At 37.1% G+C, this 21610-nt stretch overlaps 1 protein-coding gene across 5 annotated transcripts in view; it reads right to left on the bottom strand.

The window, feature by feature from the left end:
* The window catches only part of KHDRBS3 (KH RNA binding domain containing, signal transduction associated 3), a 197591-nt gene that overhangs the window by 105440 nt on the left and 70541 nt on the right, over positions 1-21610 (bottom strand). For all 5 annotated transcript variants that reach the window (XM_063643566.1, XM_063643565.1, XM_055287334.1 and 2 more), the window contains exons 3-4: positions 8078-8194; positions 1893-2039 (exon numbers count right to left, since the gene is read on the bottom strand). In XM_063643566.1, the coding sequence (XP_063499636.1) occupies positions 1893-2039; positions 8078-8194 (264 nt within the window). The remainder of the gene's footprint in view (positions 1-1892; positions 2040-8077; positions 8195-21610) is intronic.

Genomic DNA, 21610 nt, shown 5'->3' with positions numbered 1-21610 from the left:
CAATATAATATCTATCAAATCCTAGCCAGCTTTTTTTTAAATAGAAATTAAGAAGCTGATCCTAAAACATATATGAAAATGCTAAGAAGCCAGAAAAGCCAAAAAACGTTTGAAAGAGAACAAAGTTGGACAATTTATACAACCTAGATTTCTAGATTTACTTAAGGCTAAAGTAATTAAGAGCATGCTACTGGCATTAACAGTAGGCATATAAATCAATGAAAAAGAATTTGAGAATGCAGAAATAAACCTTTACATTTATGTTTAGTAAATTTTCAACAATGGTACTAAGGTACTGAATGAAGAAATGATTGTCTTTTCAACATATGGTGCTAGGACAAGTGGATATCCATCTGGAAAAAAATAAATTTAGAGCCTAACCTCAAATATACAAATTAACTCAAAATGTATTTTAAGCGAAAGAATACTGAAAAATTTTTAAAAGAAAACAGTAGAAAATCTTGGTGACCTTCATTAGGCAAAGACTCTTTTGGCCAGTCCAGATTTCAGTGTGAGGTAAATTAGAGTCTACCTCTGGGGAAGGACTTTAAGGGTCATGGGATAAATGGTGCTACTGCAGCCATCTTTGGAAAAGGAAATCTGTCTCACCTGGCTAGATCCACACTGCCTGGTCCACACTGCATGATCACCAAAACGTACTCCTCTCCTTAGCTGTGGTCTTGCCATAGTTTCAATTTTGTAGTCATTTATATGAAAAACTGACTCATATCTGACTTTGCCATTAAACTCCATGACAGATCATGTATTTTATTAGTTCACATCTGCCTACCACACAGTAAACTCTTAGAAATTTTGTTTTTAAACTAAATGAAGAAATAGATTGTTATATTTGCTCATGGGAACTAAAGAAAATACTAGCCATTTCAGTTCCCAGGTTATTACATACTTAATGCAATTCTATGTCCTGGCTTTTTAAAGGCAAAAGTGATTTAAATATCCTTTCCCTATAAATATAATAATTGTTTTCCTCACAGATAATATAATCACAGTACATGTGCTGTAGTATGTAAGTCAATCCACCAAACTAGCCTGGAATGACCAAAGACAGTCTTATCCAGAGAACTACTTGGCAGATGTGTCAGCTTCTCTAAAATAAATTGTCTGCAGAGCCAAAGTGCTAATGCTTTACGATTCTTTTTATCAAGAGCATGCAAACGACATAAAAAGTCCTTTTATCAAGAGCATACAAATCACACAAAAGACTTAAATCAACTTTTGTAACAGAGGTAGAAATGTATTCCCTTTAAATTGTCACATCCTTAGCAATGTCAAGGTGTCTGAAAGGGTTAAAACAGACAGTCAGTTTTTAACAAAACGTCCAAAATACTTGGCAGAAGCTAGCTAAATAGCCCAGCCCCTCTGTGCCCATTATGGTTATGTCTGTTATATTTATCATGTTGTACTGAAATCATCTGTTGATGTTTCTCTTTTCCTCTAAATTACATACTATATTATACTAAATGAGGGCAGGGACTGCTTTTATTCAGGTCTGCATGCCAACACCAAACACAGTGCATGGCACACAGAAGGCACTAATGGTTTTGTGTTGGAGAACAAAAAAATTGTATAGTCATATAAAATCGCAGGAAAAGTGTTTCAAAACCTGAACTAGTGATTGTGCTTTGCAAGTTTTTTAGCCATGTAATCTTGGCCATATTATTGAATCTTCCTGAAATTCTAATACCTCATATATACAGAAGGAATAATGCCCAGTAATTCACAGGGACACTGTAAGGTCTACTTGAGGTGATGTCCATACAGCTTTTCAGCAGAAAAGGAGCTATGCAAATAACAGTTACAGACAAGAATTACCAAGGATTAAAGCAAAGACTTTAAAGTACAAGTTAACTATCAAGAAAAATTGTACTAACAGGGATGAGGAACTTTTTGATTTCTTCCAAAGCATGTCCCATTCTGGCATAAGCTTCTGCAGGTGGGGCAAACACTTCAATGAGAACATGGAGATCATCATTGAGATGGAAGTACTTCGCTTCTCCACTTTTCCTCAACTCTTCTTCCTGGAAAAAAGTAAAAAGAAATCACATTTAAAAAACACGTCATTATAAGAAATGAAAAATAAATAAATAAATAAATAAATAAAAACTAACCCCCCACAAAATAAAAACAATCCATTTGGCATGCGGTTGTCACAGAAAATTCATGCAACAGTAGACACCACTCTAAAAAAGAAGGTTTAAGCTATAAATGTGATCCTGATATTCCCAGGCTTTTACACACACTCAAAGGCTTCCTACTGCTGCTGGAATAATGTCCCACTCCAGACGCTGACTTGAAGGAGCCCCATCATCTGCTCACTTCCGCTGCTAGGGTGTCTTCACCTTCTCCAGTCTCCTTTGCTCAACCCTCAGCAGCCACTCCCCATGCTTCCTTTGTGCCTCTCAACCTGGCTGAGCTCATGTGCTCACTTCTAAACTGGCTATGTGTGTGTCTCTGTGATGCTGGTACAAGGCACTTATCACTATCTGAAATACCTTATTTTAAAAAACATGTCTATTTTCTATCTTTACTTAGTAAAAAGTGATTACCATGGAGCAGACACTGTGACTGCTTTGCTTAGTGATGCATTTTCCATGTCTAGAAAAGTGCTTGGTATACAGATGTTCAACAAAGATTCGTTGAATGAATGATTAAAAACATTCATTCATTGCTATGTCAATTTGCTCGTTCACATATTCATTCAAAAAATATTTCCACATACCAAGCGCTATATTCTATCTGAGAATAAAACAGTGAATAAAACAAAATGAAAGACTTTATTACATTATTTTACATAATTATGACAAAAGTTTTTAATCTTTGTTTGTTTCCATAATGAAATGCAGGAGGAAAACTAGGAGGAGAAAAAAACAGATTGTTATGGAACTACTGATTTTGCTTCACTGCCTTTTCCTAACTAACCTTCAATTTTAGGTCCTGATTTCAGAATCCGGGTCTTCCATTAGTCTTTGTTTCCAATGTTAGTATCAGACAGATTAAGATTAACAGGAATCTGAGACTAATTTCCAAAAGATAAGAAATCTTTCTAGTCTCTCAAAAAGGCTATCCCATAACCAAGAGAACCCCAGGAATTCCTGGCAATACCACCTTTTAACTTCACAATTAAGCAAGAGGCCAATGATGAAATAAATGCAAGAGGCACATAACCCTTAACTTCACCCTTGAAGGATTCAACTTCTGTTACTTGACTAATTTGAACTCTTACGAAGAAAGGAAAGACTAATACACAGAGCAGGAAATGGGCATGGGATTTAGTCAGCTATAATTTCATCTCAGCTATGCCAGTCACTAGCCATGTGAGTTTAGACAGACTGTATGTAATCCAATACTTAATTTGCAAAATCTGTTTATTGGTAGCAAATGTATATTAATGCAGAACTACTGAGAATACAAGGGACAGCTTTATATAAATGCTGGTGAAAGGAGACAGTGTATATACTACCTAGTACACTGCCTAACATATAATAGGCACCAATACATGCTAGCTTCCATCACATTAATAGAAGTACGCCAGAAACTGAATGAAAGGAAAAAATATAAGGGAATACATGTAAATATAAGCTGCCATAATATTCTATAAATTTCCTTTGAAATTTGTTTTGATTATAAAAAACATTATCTTATGCCAACTCTTCATTGTTCTAATCAGAACATTTCAACTATCTGATCTGAATCTCTCTCATTGCTCAAGTTTTAAAAATTGGATTCTATGTACAGCAATTCATCCCTGAAAGCACAAATTATTGAAACAAACACTTATCCTTTTCTAATAGAGTACCAAAATAATGATGTTTATGAAAGAATATAATTGTTCATTCTTATTCAAGCATTTTTATTACTATCACAAACTTAAGCTGGACAGAGAGGATTTCTTATCATAGCTGTAACCATGGTACAATTCCAGAGAGACGAGTTATTACCAAACTACTCTATAGATTAATGATAAGAGACAATGTGTTATTTGGAGAAAAACACAGATGTTGAAATTCTGCATTAAACCCCTAATCCAACATTAACTGTATGACTTGGGCAGGTTACATTACCCTCATCTTAAAGGGGTGATTTTTAAGTGGGGAAAATAATAGTATAGTACTTATCTCATAAGGCTGTTATAGTAATAAAGGAGTTAACAAACAAAATGTCTTTAGGATGAAGCCTTGCACATAATAAGCACTCAGTAAAAGATAAATATAGTAATGACAATTATTATATAACTATCATTTTATTTATTCTATTATTGTATAGTATAAATGATGCAGGCAAAACATCCAGCATGAAGTTTGGCACAAGCTGAAGGCTCAACAGACTGGAGCACTGTCATGATTATTATGCTATGTAACCAACTGATATACATCAGTAATGACTCCCATAATTTCATAAACATAGCAAATAAATGCAGAAAATAAATTATATTCACATTAGATTTTAAAAAGTGAACACTTTGAAAATCTAAATGGATGAGATTAAAATAATAAGTAATGGGAATCTCTTTAGAAATAAACATATTAACTGATAACTTCTGAAAACTAAAACTAGTAAAAAGGATCAACTGAAATCAATATTCAAGAATTCAGGCAGTGATGATCTGATTATAATACAGCAGATGGGATACTAGTAGTATCTTTTTTTTTAATTTTTTTTTTTTTTTGGGAGACAGAGTCTTGCTCTTTTGCCCAGGTTAGAGTGCAGTGGCTCAATCTCGGCTCACTGCAACCTCTGCCACCCGAGTTCAAGCAATTCTCCTGTCTCAGCATCTGGAGTAGCTGGGATTACAGGCGTGCACCACCATGCCCAGCTAATTTTTATATTTTTAGTATAGATAGGGCTTCACCATGTTGGCCAGGCTGCTCTCGAACTCCTGACCTCAGGTGATCCCCCCGCCTTGGCCTCCCAAAGTGCTGAGATTACAGGCATGAGCCACCATGACTGGCCAGTATCCATTTAAGTTGCGAACCTGTTATTTAAATGATCATCTGTGGTCACCCTCAGTAAAATGCTTTTCAAAGAATGACTGATGGATCATGTGACAGAGGCTAGGCACAGTATGGGACAAAAATGGGGAGGGGAGTACAGGTGGGCAAGAGATAGACAAAGCTGGTGGAAAAGAGTTTAGAGAGAAAATGACAGACTGGGGGCTTTACATTATCAGTTCAAGCCCAAAGAGCCAGAAGTAAGCTAGGGTGCACTGCTTGCAGCCACAGGTTGACAGGGCCAACAAACAGATGCAGAGTTCAAGTCTGTGTGTGGCTGAATAACAATGCAGATGCCCAGCCGTCTCTTATGTGAGATTCAGGACAGTGTCTGGATAACAGTGAAAACCTAAGAATAAATTAAACCTGAGAACAAACTGACATTTGGGAGGATTCGAACAACTTTGAATACTCAAATACTGAAATGCCACAGAGCCTTCCACACGGCAAAAGCCTGTCTGGTGATGCTTTTCCCATGTTGCTTACACAGCCGAGGTAGTTCCTTGAAGGGAGATGACAATTCTCACGCTTCACTACTCCTCCTCCTTATCATCTCCTGGCCTATGATCAATCTCTGCTTAACCAAACATGCGGAGAAGAAGAGAGCTATGTTAAACCCAGGGGAATGGCTGCTTGCATACAGTAACTATGATATTTCCTAGTGTGTGAGCTTCCTCCTAGTCCTCCCAAAGCAATGAATCTCTCCAATAAACCCAGATAATATATTCAAATTCTCTGAATCTCAGATCCCAGCAAGGATCTGGGGCATTTTACTAGAGTGACTTTGCACAGAGCAGAGGAAACACTTAGTTTGAGAATTAACAGAACTGATTCTGACCTAATGCCACTCCACTGAGGGAAACCAAGCAGAATGGGGTTTATGGGATTAGAAGGTAAGGAGACTTCTGGTCCCAGTCCACTGACAGTGGGTTCAGTGGATTGTAAATCCACAATGTATGCTACTCCCCTCCCTGGTTCTTGAGTGCCTTGATGAAATACACACAATCAGCCACTTGTAGAATCACCATATTGATTTCCAAAGACAGAAATGAAAGAATCAGTGAATGGGTGATAAATGATCTGGAAAAGAGGGTCAATCATGTAAAAACAGGGTGTCCCATACAAATGCAGAGCAGGCATTCAGCCAGGTAGTCAAGAGGACTCATTGCAGCAGATGCTAGAGCACATTAATCCCCAGCAGTCTCCATGCAACTCAAGGTGCTCATCAGCAAAATGGCCACAGTGGCCGGGAGGGAAGTCATGCATTACTTCATAACAGGGACTCCCCTCAAAAAGGATCACTGGCTATTGACATGCTGTATGTCCAATATGCCAACAGCAGAGAGCCTTGATATGACAATACAATCTGGAAGGCCCACCAGGCCCTGACACCAAGCTGATAATATTTAGGATCCCTTTCATTATATGGGTAGTCAGGCACTTGCTGTTAACTTGGGCATATAATACAGATAAAGCTTTGCCTTCCTTGTTTCCCTTCTACCTGTAAAACTCTTGGTGGATGCCCTGATTACTACCACTGTATGCTACAAAACACTGCTTCTGACCAAGCAGTGGTTCTGACCAACCCCCTTAACAACAAACTAAATAAGTGGGACAGTGGAATCCTGCTTGTGGGTTTCACTGCTCCTATCATGCAGCCCATTACCAGATGGCCTTATTAGAGCATGAACTAAGATATCAGCAAGGGTAGAGTACTTTCCTGCAAAATACACATAATTTCTGACCAACTGGCCAAATATATGTTTTCATTTTCTCCTACTGCCAGAACAGATGAGTCAGATTGAAGACAACTGAAGTCATAATTTAAGATAGCAATGTTTAGTGAGTAATTAAAAAAAACAGGCCATGCACTGGAATCATTTCAAACACCTACTGAAATTCATTTTGAGGTTCTACCCTAAACAAGTAGAGGTATGGGAATCTGTATTTTTAAACAGTATCCCATACAAATCTGAAAGATGTCATGTTTTCCAATGCTGTTGAAAATATATGGGCGCTGTTGTCAGAAAACCATGGTTTTATTAACCATGTTAATCAAAAACAAAAAATTTCTCAAATTAACCCAGATAATAGAGTCGAGTTCTCTGAATCTCAGTTTCCTTACATGTAAAATGAGGAAAATATTATCTCCCATCATTTTTCCAAGGATAACATGAAGGAATGCATGTAACATGTTTCACACAGTGCCTGACTCACAGCAGCAGTTCAATAAACAAATACTGGCCATTTGTATTATAAAAGCTATTGTTTAGATAGCTTTTTTTTGAGGATGTTGGATTGTGTTTAAATCATCTGTGTTTAAAATATCACTGTTCAACATTTCACGGTATGTGATCGCTCAGTGTGGATTTGGTTCTCAGTAATATAAATCTTACAATAATGAGAAAACAACACGTCTTTAGAAAACAATGTAAGTGACACACATTATGATATGAGAAAATTCCTTTCAGAATTGGCATATTTAAGAAAATGATCAATAAAAATAACAGCATTTTTAGCTGGTTAAAAAACATGACTATTAATGTAAATACATCTAAGTAGAACAATTATGTGTTAGAACAATAAACAATTACTAAAACACTTAAAATCAATTTTAATAACATTCTAAAATGCACACAATATCAAATAAAAGACAAAAAGAAGAAATAAAAGCATATACATTATAAACTCAACTATACGTAAGGTCTGCATGGAAAAAAAGACTCCAAAAACACTAATCTAAAATGCAAACAGTAATGATGAGACAATAGATAGCTTTTATTTCCTTTCATGATATTTTTAATATTACCTTACTTCCTACAAGGTGACATATTACAACTGCAATCAAAACTTTAAGTATTATGCTTTTATTTAATGTATGACTATAAAGGTTACAGATGCAGGTTTAAGTTACTACATATTCTGAAGCTGACCAGAGTAACTCAAATTCTCTAAACAGTATCACAAATATATCCCCTTATGTAACTACGTATGAATACAGTGGATAATATAAGAGCACATAATATAACATGACTCACAACTTAGCCATTTTCTATAATTAATATTACCTTGGCCTTGTCTCTCATGGAACCTTTCCCAAGGATGGACATTTTTGTCAAGGTTTCTTCTTGTAAACGCTTCAGAGAATTCCCACGTGGACCCAAAAGTTTCCCCACAAAGTTGAACTAGGAAAAATAAACAACCAAATTTGTAGCATTTATATCTGAAAGTAATTTATTAATCTTGAACGTTAAGAAACAGTGTAGTGTGCTACACATCATTGATTAATGGCAAATATTTAAGCTCCTGCTACATGCATTAAAATATGATGTTTCCCACAAACCACATAAAACGGGGCTAAACGTAAAATAAAAAACCCTGATATATTTCTTTATATTTATTTCAGTGATGGCTATATTCCACAACTGTGAATGAAGCTAATTTCCCAGAATTCCTTGGTTGCTAACCTAACAGTTTCAGCACACGTTAAATATCACCATGAATGAACACTTCTAGGATGAGAACGTAGGTGAGAAAAAATGACACCAGGTGTCTCTAACATGCACTAGACTGGACGCTGTGGAATATCTGGTTCTTCTACCTGGTCAGCCCTCAGATCTGGTTATTCAATCAATGAGAGGACTGGCTTAAATGAGTTCTTCAGCATTCGGTGGCTGATGGAAGCTTTACAGTAAAATTTATTGCTTCTAAAATAACTAGCTAGGGAATGTGGGCAACTTATTTAACCTTAGATGTCTGTGGTTCCTTATTTAACAAGCAGAATAGTAGTGAATTAATTAAGGGTATGCCTTCTGTAACCAGGCTACCATGATTTAAAACCCAGCCTTTTCTGTTTGCCAGCTGAATAACCCTGGGCAAATTACCCAACCTGTCTATACCTCAGTTTCTTCATCTGTAAAATAGGAATGACAACAAGACCTACCTTCATTGGCTGTTCTGAGGATTAAATAAGTCAATATAAATAAACTGTTTAAAACAATGCTTGCCGGATAACAGACACTCAATACATACATCTTGAATTAAAAAAAAATCAGGAATTTCACACAATTTTTAAAAGCCTTGCTGTAATTAAGGTAAATCATGACTACTTCTTGCTTCCATATAGAAAATCAGCAGGGAGGAAGCGGTTCGCCTTGGCAAGATGCTTGATTACAAACTCACATAGCAGTCACTTCTTCCGTGATCCATGCCACTGCTGTGCTGCTGTTTCTAAGAGAAAATTGTTCCTCAATTTACCTAACTATGGCAATTGAAGTAATTTTCCTGAAATAAGTACTTAGCACTTTAAAAAATCTAAATGGCACTTTTTCCTTCCCACTTTTAATTTTATTGGTCTTCAACCAAAACTCAAATATATATGTTTAATCTTTGCATGTAATTATTTTTTGCTTGTTAAAATGCCATTTTCAGTAAAATATTTTTAAATATAAAAGTTATATTTGCAGAGTTTACAAAGTCTAATACTACTACAGGGTGGAAAAGTGGAGTAAATGGGGAGCAAGAATCAGGTGGGATTGGGTACTGACCCATACAATCCCACCTGATTCTAGCTCCCCATTTACTTTTATTATCTTTCTCAAAATTCTATTATTTGAACATTGGACATCCTGAGATGGACTGCTATCTCTAAATTTCTCTTTTATTATTTGTGTCTCTCTGTTTTACTTTCTGGAGAATTTAACTACATTTCCTATATACCTATTGATTACTTCCTTTTTGCTATCAAATGTTTAGGAATAGGACTGTCTTATAGCTGTTTCTTCTTTATGGTGTTTTGTTTATACTTTGTGGAAACAATTAAATTTCTCATCCTTTCTGAAGATATTGATGACAGCAGCCTGTCCCCGCCTTGGAGTTTAAAGTATCTGCTTCTTCCAAGAGTCTCCCCTTCTCCATTTTGTGAGCTGCTCTCTTTCTCTTTTATGGGATTTCCTCAGGTGTCTGGTAATCCTCTAGTATCTGTTCTTAAAAATTCAGGATTGCTGACTGGAAGTTCTGTTTTCGTACATGGGACCTGGCAACAGCAGTCTTCACTGTAAATATGGCAGCTGAGTTATTTTATCAAGAGCTACTGAAATATCAGTATCTGTATTTCTTTTCACTTGGGCAAGGCACTTCCCTGAAGAGAAACTCCTCAATCTCTTAGGAGGAGGTGTAAGCCCAGCTGCCAGAATACTGGGAATCCCATCACTAAGCACGCACAATTTTATTTAAAGGAAACAATTCCCTCATTTTCAGTGTGACATCTCACCTTCATCCTCAGTTGTATCTGTCTGTGTCTTGGAGCCTCACAGTTCTTCAATTCAACCTCTTCAGGAAACCTCTGGTCTTTTGCTAGAGTGTGGAGGGGCAGATGCCTAGTTTTATAAGATGAGAACATCTTGTGATCTAACTACTTCTTATACCTTTCAGCCAAGTCTACTCTTGTCAGTTCTACTCCATAAATCCACCTTTACAGTAATCTCTACCTATAGTTCCTGAGTGCTCTTGAGTTTTCCCACAGTAATGAACATGTTTCTGTTTGAATTCTTCCCTGCCTGCCAGCTCAGGTTCTGCTTTCTCTGGTTTCCATTACCATTTATCTATTTATTTCACAAGCACCAAAATTTTACAGACATCATTTGCCTGTTGTTGTTTCACTCTCCCATTCTTGTGATCTTCATAAATTTATGCCTTTTTATTTCATTTATATTTATTTTAATAGGTTTCAATAATGGAGCAAAAATAAATTTTGATAGTCAAATAGTCATATTTATCTTGCATCTTAAGTGGTCAAATAGTTCCCAAGTGATAAACATTAAGAAGTTTTAGAAATCATCCAATCCAAACATCTGATTTTATATGGAAGAATCTGAAGTCCATAGAGAGATATGATTGATTAAAGGTCACTTGACAGCATTCTAGGTAAAAAGAAAAAGCATTTTATATGACTTTTATATACCTGTAGGGGTTTCTTTTTTCCACTTAACTTCTGTTGGTGTTTTGTTCACAAAAAGTACATAAATGAATACTGTGACAACCAGAAACTTTTATTTTCTCTTCTTTTTCCTCTCAACTCTGTTCAACCATGTATCTCCCTAGTCAAGTTAGTTCTATCTCCTGAGTCAAATTAACCCTTCTGAGTCTCAGACTTTTCATCCACAAAACACAGACCATATTATCTACTGTGGGTGCAGGTTGCATGAATTAAATAAGAAAGTATATGAAAACCACCTACGAGAGCAGCCAGCAGACTGTGTATACTTGATGCCAAATTAGTAAGTAATAAATAGATGAATTTAACTGTTGTGGATATATACAATTTTATCTGAACAAGACCCACCTTCTGTGGAACTGCATCCCCTTCAGAACCTATGGCAAGTGGGACAAGGCTACCAAGGAGCCACCACACTCAAAATGGCATGACCTGGCCCAGGCCACCCAGATCGGCCAAGGAATTGGCCTTTGACTGGAAGTCAAGGGATTCTGAAATTTAGAACGAATTATGTGGATGCTGAATGTCCTGAGAGCTGAGTGACAATCATGGTAATGTGCTTGGCTGCTCCGGCAGGTTCTCAAACTGCAGGGAGGTGTTGCATCACCTCCCTGTGGGACATCTGGAAATATTTTGCATGTTTATTTGGTTGTCACAATGACTAGGGTCACTACTGGGACTTAGGGGCAAAGGTCTATGTCAGACATCAGAAACAGATGGTCCTGCCCTTCACAAAAGTGTCCTGTTTAAAATGTCAGTTGTGGCCCAGGTAAGAAATACTGCTAGAGGGAAAAGCCACAATTTCTTAGGCTTAAAGCCCTTATTACTGTCTTCTCAGTTTGCAAGTTCAATTCTTCCATGCATTCTAGAGGACACCCTAAGGTAGGTTTTTTTTGTTGTTTTTCTTTTTTTTTTAAGAAAAAATCCTTCAAGCTAGTCATAGTCGGTATTTGCAACAAGAAAAGGCCTAACCAATAGATGGACTGAGTATGTATTTTGGACTTTCTGGATGATATAAATAACAAACAACGAAAGCGGCATAGTTGTCTTATTTGCCATTAGTCCCATAACACCTCCTGATGTCCCACTTGCTATGGGTTCTGAAGGGGTGTCATCATACAGTGTCCCCATCTTATCAGCAATGTGAACACGGTGGTTTCTTAGCATTTCTAGTCTTCAGTTTCACATTTACCAGGTGTGGCTTACAAAAGTCATTACATTTCAGGCTTATTATGAAGAATAAAATATCAGATAAAGTGCTAAGCACGGTGACAATGCTGAATTTTACCTGAGCAGCCCTGTGCACCTGAAAACAGTGATGATTACGAAATCTCCCCACCCTTTTGTGTTTCTGGAAAGTGCTTGTTGCAAAGGCCCACTCTTACCCACATGACTTACGTAAGACTCACAGAGGATCCTTTATTTACCTACAGCAAGGACAGACACAAACCCTCAAAATTCCCATTATTTTGCCCCTTAAAAACTAGCTGAACTGTTTGTTTCCACTGGTCAATCAGAAAAAGACATATATCCTGAGTTAAACTTTGGTTCCACTTCTCTCCTTTGTCCAGACCCCTGAACTTAGAACCATCTTCAGTCTGAACCAGCAGACAAGCTCTACCCAAAAGCCCCTTTGGGAAACAGGCCAAGCTCAGGGTAGTCTTCTCTGATCACTGTCCCATCCGGCCACTACCACCCATTCATCCCACTGCCCCACACCGTTCTGGCCTCAATCACTTCACCCATGAAAGGAAAGCCTTTTTCTATCTGATTTCTGAGATGTAACTTACAGTTCTCATGGTCAGTGCTTTCTCCCTATTTAATATCCCCTCTCCCTATTGCCAATAGTCCCTTTCTGTGCTCTTGCAGTCACCTTTTCAAATAAAGTCTCCCCTTACCCATGTCTTGATTTGTTTTTTATCTTAAAAACTACATCTGCAAGACAGTAAGAAATAAGAAAATACATTTTAATATTCATTTGTATAAATAACCTCATTTGTCCATTATACATATTCATTTATTATTATTAATATTAATATTCATTAATAATTTTATTTGTTCACTTACATGGAAATTATCATTTTACAAATTTACAAATTATCATTCCTAAGACTCGTAATTTTTCTCCAGATGTCAATTATTGTGTCTCTCACAGACACACACATGTTACATTTTTAAACACAAGCCATCCAAAGTCCCATTATTTTCTCCATTAAAGATTAGCTGAACTGCTTGTTTCCACTAATCAGGAAAAGTCACATACCCTGAGTTGGTTTTCAAGTGATTATGAAGATGGTATAACAACATATAGTAAGTATATCTGAGTTTCACTACATGATATATAAGCTACAATAATTATATTATTCACTGGTAAAGACCAAGTGCCTTTCTGAACTAGCTTTAATTGATCTAAACTATATTTGTGACATGATACTGTTCCTTGGGGAGCAATTATAGTTAAGCTGTCATTTCATAAACAACTAAATCTCAAGAACCTGTCATGGTCTCCATTAAAAGGTTTCCCGTAACTGAGTGCTCACCAAAAAGTTGATGAGTATAATAAAGGAATATCTCACTGACCTCTAACACAACACTCAACACTGAACTTGGAAACTCCGCCACCATGGCTTCAAACATGCTCTTCTTCCAGAGTCCCTTAGCCCAGCAAATGGTGCCACTGTCTTTGCGGCAGCTGAAGCCTGAAGCCTGCCACCTACTGCATGAGGGCACTGACTAGGCCTGTGTGTTCACTGCTTTATCTCTCCAACATGAATAGAGAGGGCGTTTAATACATGTTAATGATCTAATTAGTTATACGTTAATGATTTTACCTCCTAAACATCTCTTACATCTGTCCATTTTCTTCAGTCCTACCACAACCACCCTAGTCTAGGCCCTCATCTCCTCTCCTTGGACCACTGTAGAGTCCTTTCTCTGTATCCACTTCCATCTCCTTCAATTAACAGAAAGGTCTTTTTAAAACACAAGTTGCCCATATTACATCTCTGCTTAAAATACAATGATGTGACTGTCCTGCGAACCTGAGTGCCAATGTTTTGCTACTGCTGTGAAAAGCCCTTCCTAAGCATGCTAGCTCTGGCTCACCTCTCTAGCCTCACCACATTTCTGCTTTTAATTTTAGCCATTCTGGATTTCTTTCAGCTTCTCAAAACTGCTATGCTCCAAGAACTGCACATTCAGTTCAGACGTACAGAGTTGGAAGGAACGTCACATCCACCCTTTAAACAATTAAAAAAAAAAAAACAACTGGACAGAAAGCAAATTAACACTGAAGTCCCTGGGCAAAAATTATTTCTCCCTGTAGGTATCTCTGTCCAGGCATCTACAGGGAGGAATAAATCTCAAGCATTTGCTCATCTGGGGTAGGCTAGCATGAGAGTATGAAGCCCTGGAAACCACCCAATTAGAAAAGTTGAAATCTTCTTAAAAGCTTTTTCTGCAAAAAAATCCCTCCTAGCCCCCAGGCACTCACAGAGAAAGTTAAAGAGAAGAAAGAAACCACTTCCCCTGGGGAGCTAGTAGGGGATAAGGGATTGGCGAAATCTGCCCAGACCAACCTATCCTATGTCCTTCTCCTGAACAAAAGCCTAATCTTCAGGAGGAATCGGTATTTAAGGCACCATCTTAGAAGCAGGGACCACGCCCTCGCCATACAGTAAACCTGCAGGTGCCTTGACCTTGGACTTCCCAGCCTCCAGAACCGTGAGAACACAAATTTCTGTGCTTTATACATTCCCCAGTCTCAAATATTTTATGGCAGCAGCACAAATGGACTGGGATACCCTTTGGTATTTAAAAAGAAAAGTCACATTCTGCAAAGTTAAATGACCCATAGGATAAAAAAAGAAAATTTCCAATATAGCATTTTGCAATTGAGTTAAACTTCTTGACCCAACACACATATAAATATATAATAACTATTCTATCCCATAAAGACCATAATGTTATATTCAATTAAAGACATCAAAACTTTTTTCAGAACAAACTATATTCTACAGAAATTATGAGTCCCTATTTGCAAGTAACAGGTATAAACTACGTGATTTTCACACAACCTTAACTGACTTGGCAATGAGAAAATTAGGGACAGAAAAGTTCCACTTTAAGGCTATCTTGGTTATCCACTACAACATAACAAACTACTTCCAAATTGAATGGTCTTGAAAAATAACCATCTTATTTATTTGCTCACAATTCAGTAACTTTGGCACTGTTGGGGGCAGACAGGCTCATGAGTTAGTGGTGGCTGTCAGCAGGGACCTCGGTTCCTGCTGGTTTGCCTGACTCTTCTTCACCTGAATATCTTAAGCTTCCACTTACCATGGTAGCCTCAGCGTGATAGGCTTGTGCATGGTGTCTGATTTCCAAGATGAGAAAAGCAGAAGCTAGAAGTCTGTCTTAAAGCTCAGGCTTGGAACTGGCACTGTGTCAGTTCTGCTGCATGCAATCAGGTAAGCGAGATGCAGAGTCAGACAAACTCCGGGAAGGGCACCACGCAGGGCCTTAAGGCTTGCATGTGTGGCCATGGGGGCAGAACACAATATATACGCTACACCACTGATAAAAATGACAAAGCAGTCACTGATCAAAAGGTCAAATTTTAATACCCTCAAAGATTATGGTCTTTTCTAAGGCCTGGCTAGCTACCTGCCAGTCGCCTTCTTTTTCCTAAGTTGGGAAGCAAGGTGGTGATTTCTCTGAGCGCAGAAACCCTGTCTTACTCATCTTTGTACCTCAATGACTGTCTAGAACAGCACATATAACTTATGACAGGCAAGCAATATTTCATGCAAACAAAAGTGAACGACAAATGCCAACTGAAATTAATGCCCAAAAAGTATTAATCACTACCCAAGATGCTAATTAAAACAAAACCTAGAATATACCACACAGGGAGATGAAAGGAAGCACATTTTTGGCATATGGGGTCTAACTGGCCAACAAGGACTTGTAATTGAGCTTAAGTTCTAAGTGTTTGTTTAAAAATGTTAAAAAAGACACCTGAGAAGAACTGTAAAATAAAAGATATTAGTATTAGATAAACAATGTAAATTTATTTCTCTAGAGGTGGGTCTAAAGTGGAAAGTAAAAAGGAGGATATAAAGAATTTTTTTAAAAAATGTTTGGATACAGTACAAGATACAGACAGTTCTCGACTTACAATGGTTCAACTTAGGATTTTTTGACTTTATGATGGTGTGAAAGCAAAACACGTGCAGTAGGAAACTTTATTTCCAGTATCCATACAACCATTCTGGTTTTTCAATTTCAGTTCAATATTTGATAAATTATATGAGATATCCAAGACTTCATTATAAAACAGGCTTTGTGTTAAATGATTTTGCCCAACTATAGGCTAATGTTGAGTGTTCCGAGCATATTTAAGGTAGGCTAGGCTAAGCTTTGATGTTCAGTAGCTTAGGTGTGTCAAATACATTTTTGACTTACAATATTTTTAACCTGCAAGGGGCTTATTGGGACAAAACCCCATTGTAAGTGAGGATCGGTATATATCTCAAATCAGTTTAACAGCTAAGAAACTGTGAGAAAGAAAGAAGGCCATAAAGCAGGTCCATCAGTACATTCCATGGTGACAGCAAATGTAAATACTACCTATAGGTTATTACCTCAAATATTTCACAGTCTTAAGCTAGGCAATGTAAGAATTATCCCCACCCACATTTACACCTTTGCTCCTTCAATGGGTACTGTGTGTGCATACACACACATATTTATCTATCTAAAAATCATATGCTTGTTCTATCACTGGTTAATATTGCAATACTTATCTAGGCCAAGAGATTCATCATTAACACTACTATACGTAGAGAAATAGTTCCAACTGAGAAGACTGTTCTTGTCATATCCAACTGGATCATAGTTGTTTTTAATCTTTTTATAAGGCTGAGTTGTACTAGGCACAAAAGAAGGATCAGTTCTCTGGTTTTCTCACTAATTTAGATTGTATTTATCTACAACCTTTAATTAACAGTGTCTTTTGCAGTAATATTTGCCCACTGGAGGACATGTTTAATTAAAACTAGCTAATATAATCCATAAATCTGCAACCAGGCACATATAAATAGCTGCATGCCCCAGTACACTGAAAGCAAATGAATAAATGGTGTTTTGCTTTCATGCCATCATAAAGTAAAAAAATCCTGAGTTGAACCAATGTAAATCGAGAACTGTCTGTATCTTGTACTGTATCTAAACATTTTTTAAAAAATTCTTTATATCCTCCTTTTTACATTCTACCTCAGATCCACTTCTAGCAAAATAAATTTACATTGTTTATCTAATACTAATACCCTTGTGAGATCTGAATTGTGGAATAGCCCCTTTCACTTCAGGATACTGTCTCCAAGTGCATATAACTGGACTTAGATGAATCATGTAAGGGTAATGTATTAACCCATGCACTAAATATTAATAAAGTTTAATTTCTTAAGAGCATAGGCTCTGCAGTCAGACTTCTAGGATTCAAGTGCCTGATACTAAGTAACTTTTAGCAAGTTACTCAACTTCTCTGTTCTTCCATTGTTTTTTTATATGTCAACAGGAAATAATAATGTCTATCTCACGTTATAAAGACTAAATGAGTTAATAGTAAAGTGCTTAGAATAATGCCTCACACACAGAAAACCACTCCGTGTGTGTACACACACATAAACAGAAGTCTACACATAAATAGAAGTTCTACTGTATTTTCCCAGCACCCAAATGTATTAGAAAGCATGCACCCCTCTTTGGAGAACACCACTCAAGCACTTGCTTTCTATACTTTACTGGGGAGAACAAAAGCTGTCAAAGAACATCTTTAGTTTATAATCTACACTTACCTATTTCCTGCCCAAGGACAAAAATACAAAGGGAGAACAAACAAGGTTTATTTTCCCTTTATTCTCTTGAAAGAACAGATCAATACTTTTATTAGCTCCATGGGACATTTTAAGTTTAATAACCTGACCACTAACACAATGATTACTTAAATAAATCCCTATTCTTGGTATTCAGGATTCTGATCTCATTTGAATTATATCAGTGTAGTAAATGCCAAACTCTAAGCAATAGTAAACCTAACAATGGACTTGGGACCATGGCATTCACATGAAATGGAGTAGCCTCCTCAGAAACAAAACACTTGTTTCTTAGCATATTTGCTAACTGAGTCAAGCTTTACATTACTGATAATCATTTTCAAGATTCTGATAATCACCCCTGAAAATAACAATCACTTTTTACGTGGGCATTTTAATGTCCTAAGAGTAAGTCATTCCAAACTTGTGTTTAGGTGTTTATTTCAATATCACAGATATTTCAGGATTCTCTTCTAGATATATACAATTCCATGCCCAAGTAAAGCACTGAAGGCATTCCAGAATATATTCCTTACGATTTAAACGAATGCTATGATCCACTATTCCCCATAATGACATTATTCTAGCCCAATAGTTATTCTACCCTTCTCCCTCATGTCTGTTAATGTCCTGAATTTATTCTTAAAGACTAAATTTAATTTCATCCATAATTATTTCTATAGAAATAACTCTCCATTACGCCTTTAAATTCTATGCTGTGCCTCTACCTTTGTAATATTAATTCAATATTTATCTTATATTATTTAGTAAAATTTATCATTTCCCCTATTAGATTATGAATTACTTGAGAGCAAGTAGGACCAACATTTAATTAAGCATTTTTCCTATATAATGGCTTCTCAATAAATACTTATGGAGTTAAAACTTATGTTTCTCCAAATTGAATGGCACTATTCAATAAGGTTTTTATTGATTTTTTTGTTGTTGTTGCAGAGATTACTCTAATATATTAAAGCTATAAATACTATTATTTAAATATATTAATTTTCCAACTACAGATCACTAGGTATTATTAGCAGTGGTTGAGATTATTTGGTGTTGCTCCGTTGACTGTAATTTTAACCTAATATCTATTTCGAAATGATAAACAGCCCAACTTATTTAGATGTTAATAATTCTAAAGATCAATGAAGTGTACAAGTAACTTTTCCAGAATATAATATGAGCAAAATAAACATAGACACACACACACATGCAAGTAATATACAATCTGAAGTAAGCTATCTTACATACTTGCTATCTGCATTTGCTCAAGGGTGGATATTCCAGGAGGAGGTGTGTGGAGGACAAACTATGAAGCCCAGAAACATGAAACCGTTAATTCAGAAAACCCCAGACTGCAAAAGTCAGGCTACAAGTAGGGAGAACGAAATGAAAGATTTAAAATCAAAGGCAAGAAACTGATACAGCAAAGAGTCTACTGCAATAGATAGGGTAAGGGGTGATAGTGTTCTAAATTAAGGAATGAAATCAAATGTAAAGAGAGATGATAATTAATTTAGAAAGTAAATGAATGGTATCTGAAGGTTGGAGGCAAGCAGGTCAATGAGGGAGAAGAGTGTGGACAAAAATTATGTCCTGGTATCTGGCATGGGTACTCAAATACACTGTGTTGTCTGTCATTTACTCCAGTCAACAACGCAAGAAAAAGTCAAGGTTGGCCAAGAAGAGGAGGTATGAAGTTCAGATATGGACATGGCAAACCTCTAAGATGTCTGTGGGATACCCAAGTGGAAGTGTTCAGTGGCCATTTGGTCTAACAGTCAGAACAGAGACAGGTGACACACCCAGTGCCAGAAAGCACAGGTCAGGCTGGCTCGTAAGCCTGACTTCTTTCTCTATAACCGTGATTCTCAATCTGCCTTTGTATTATGTGTCCATTTTTCATGTAATTACATATTATTTCTTTTAATGGAAATTTATAGTTCAGTCTATGGCATGAATTTTTACCATTTTCCTCCAAAAGACTGCATCCTAGAAAAGAGGGGTTATGTTCTGTTCATATTTCCTATCTCCAATACCAGTATAGTCATGCAATTTTCAGTTGGTCCAATTTGGTGATCCTTATGGAGCCCAGAGCCAAAATAATCAGTATAGTAATATCCAAGATATATAAGCCCAGCAGTATATTGCTAAACCACTAAAAATACTTTTACTTTTCGGTTCAGCAATAGACATAGAGATGTATCCTCTATGATGTACCCTCAAAGTAAGCAGAGATGTAATTAAAGAGTTAAATATAACAAAATTCATCACACACTTTAATTTCTTTTATGTTTTCTTTTGTTTTGAGATGGAGACTCGCTCTGTCCCCCCAGGCTGGAGTGCAGTGGCGTGATCTCCGCTCACTGCAAGCTCTGCCTCCCAGGTTCATGCCATTCTCCAGCCTCAGCCTCCGGAGTAGCTGGGACTACAGGCGCCTGCCACCGCGCCTGGCTAATTTTTTTTGTATTTTTAGTAGAGACGGAGTTTCACCTTGGTCTTAATCTCCTGACCTCGTGATCTGCCCGCCTCAGCCTCCCAAAGTGTTGGGATTACAGGCATGAGCCACCGCGCCCGGCCCAGACACTTTAATTTCTAAATTTACTGCTTTGTGACCAACGTACATGTAATAGACTGTTTCTAGTCTTTCACATGTAATAAAAATTTTAAGGGGCCTATATGTAAGGATTATAATCAAATTTTTAATTATTCATTGGCTCAGGAAAATAACACCAATGCTAATAATATGTCCCCAAACAATATCACTAGATTATTTCAGGAACCCTTCAATATATGCCTGGCTGTTTTTGGATTTCACTTAACAAACTTAAGTTCAAGTGTTGCTTTCTGCCTCAATAATCAAGCACTGTAAGGAGAACAAATGTTAAGATTTAAATTCCCTCCACAATACACCTGAAATGCTGTCATATTTGTAAATACCAACCTAAATAACTTCCCCAATTCTCACAGACAGGGGCTGTGTCACAAGACCCAAGTCCAGAGGGTCCTGTCCTCTGAGAACAGGACAAATGTAGCTTCTGAAGATTTACTCCTCCTGCTGCCGCTTACTGGTTCTCTTCCTTCCAGTTCCCACTACAAGATGTGGGTTGACAAAATGAGAAAGTAGAAGGGAACCATCCATCATAAAACAATGGCCATTATGGGCCAATCAGTTTCTCTAAATTTATATAATCCATAGTGGCCTTTCTACCTTATCATAGGCCCAAGATTTAATGAATACTAGGAGTGACTCATAGTAACTAAATGTATCCTTAAGTGATTATTTTTAATATCAGACTGCCTTGATGTCAACAAGATTCAAAATCCCAACTAGCCAGCTGCTATGGTTTCAATGTTTCCCCTCCAATTCATGTTGAAAATGGCCACTGTGGGGGTGTGGGGGTAATTAAGAGGTGGGGCCTTTTGGGAAGTGCTGAAGTCATGAGGACTCTGCCCCCATGAATGGATTCAAGCCTTTTAAAAGGGCTAAGGTAATTAGCTGAGGCGCTTTTCGCTCTTCCGCCTTCTACTATGCGAGGAGGCAGCAAGAGGGCCCCCACCACACACCAAATGCAGGTGGCTTGATCTTAGATTTCCCAGCCTCCAGAAACATAATAAATTTCTGTTCTTTATAAATGACCCAGTCTCAGTATTTTGCTATAGCAGCACAATGGTCTAAGACAACCAAATAAGTTTTGGCACTGTGGATACAAAAAACTAGC

The sequence above is a fragment of the Symphalangus syndactylus genome, chromosome 7, assembly GCF_028878055.3.
Source record: "Symphalangus syndactylus isolate Jambi chromosome 7, NHGRI_mSymSyn1-v2.1_pri, whole genome shotgun sequence".
In the NCBI taxonomy this organism is placed as follows: Eukaryota; Metazoa; Chordata; class Mammalia; order Primates; family Hylobatidae; genus Symphalangus; species Symphalangus syndactylus.
The sequence above is the reverse complement of the archived record's forward strand: the minus strand, read 5'-3'. Positions and strand labels throughout refer to the sequence as shown.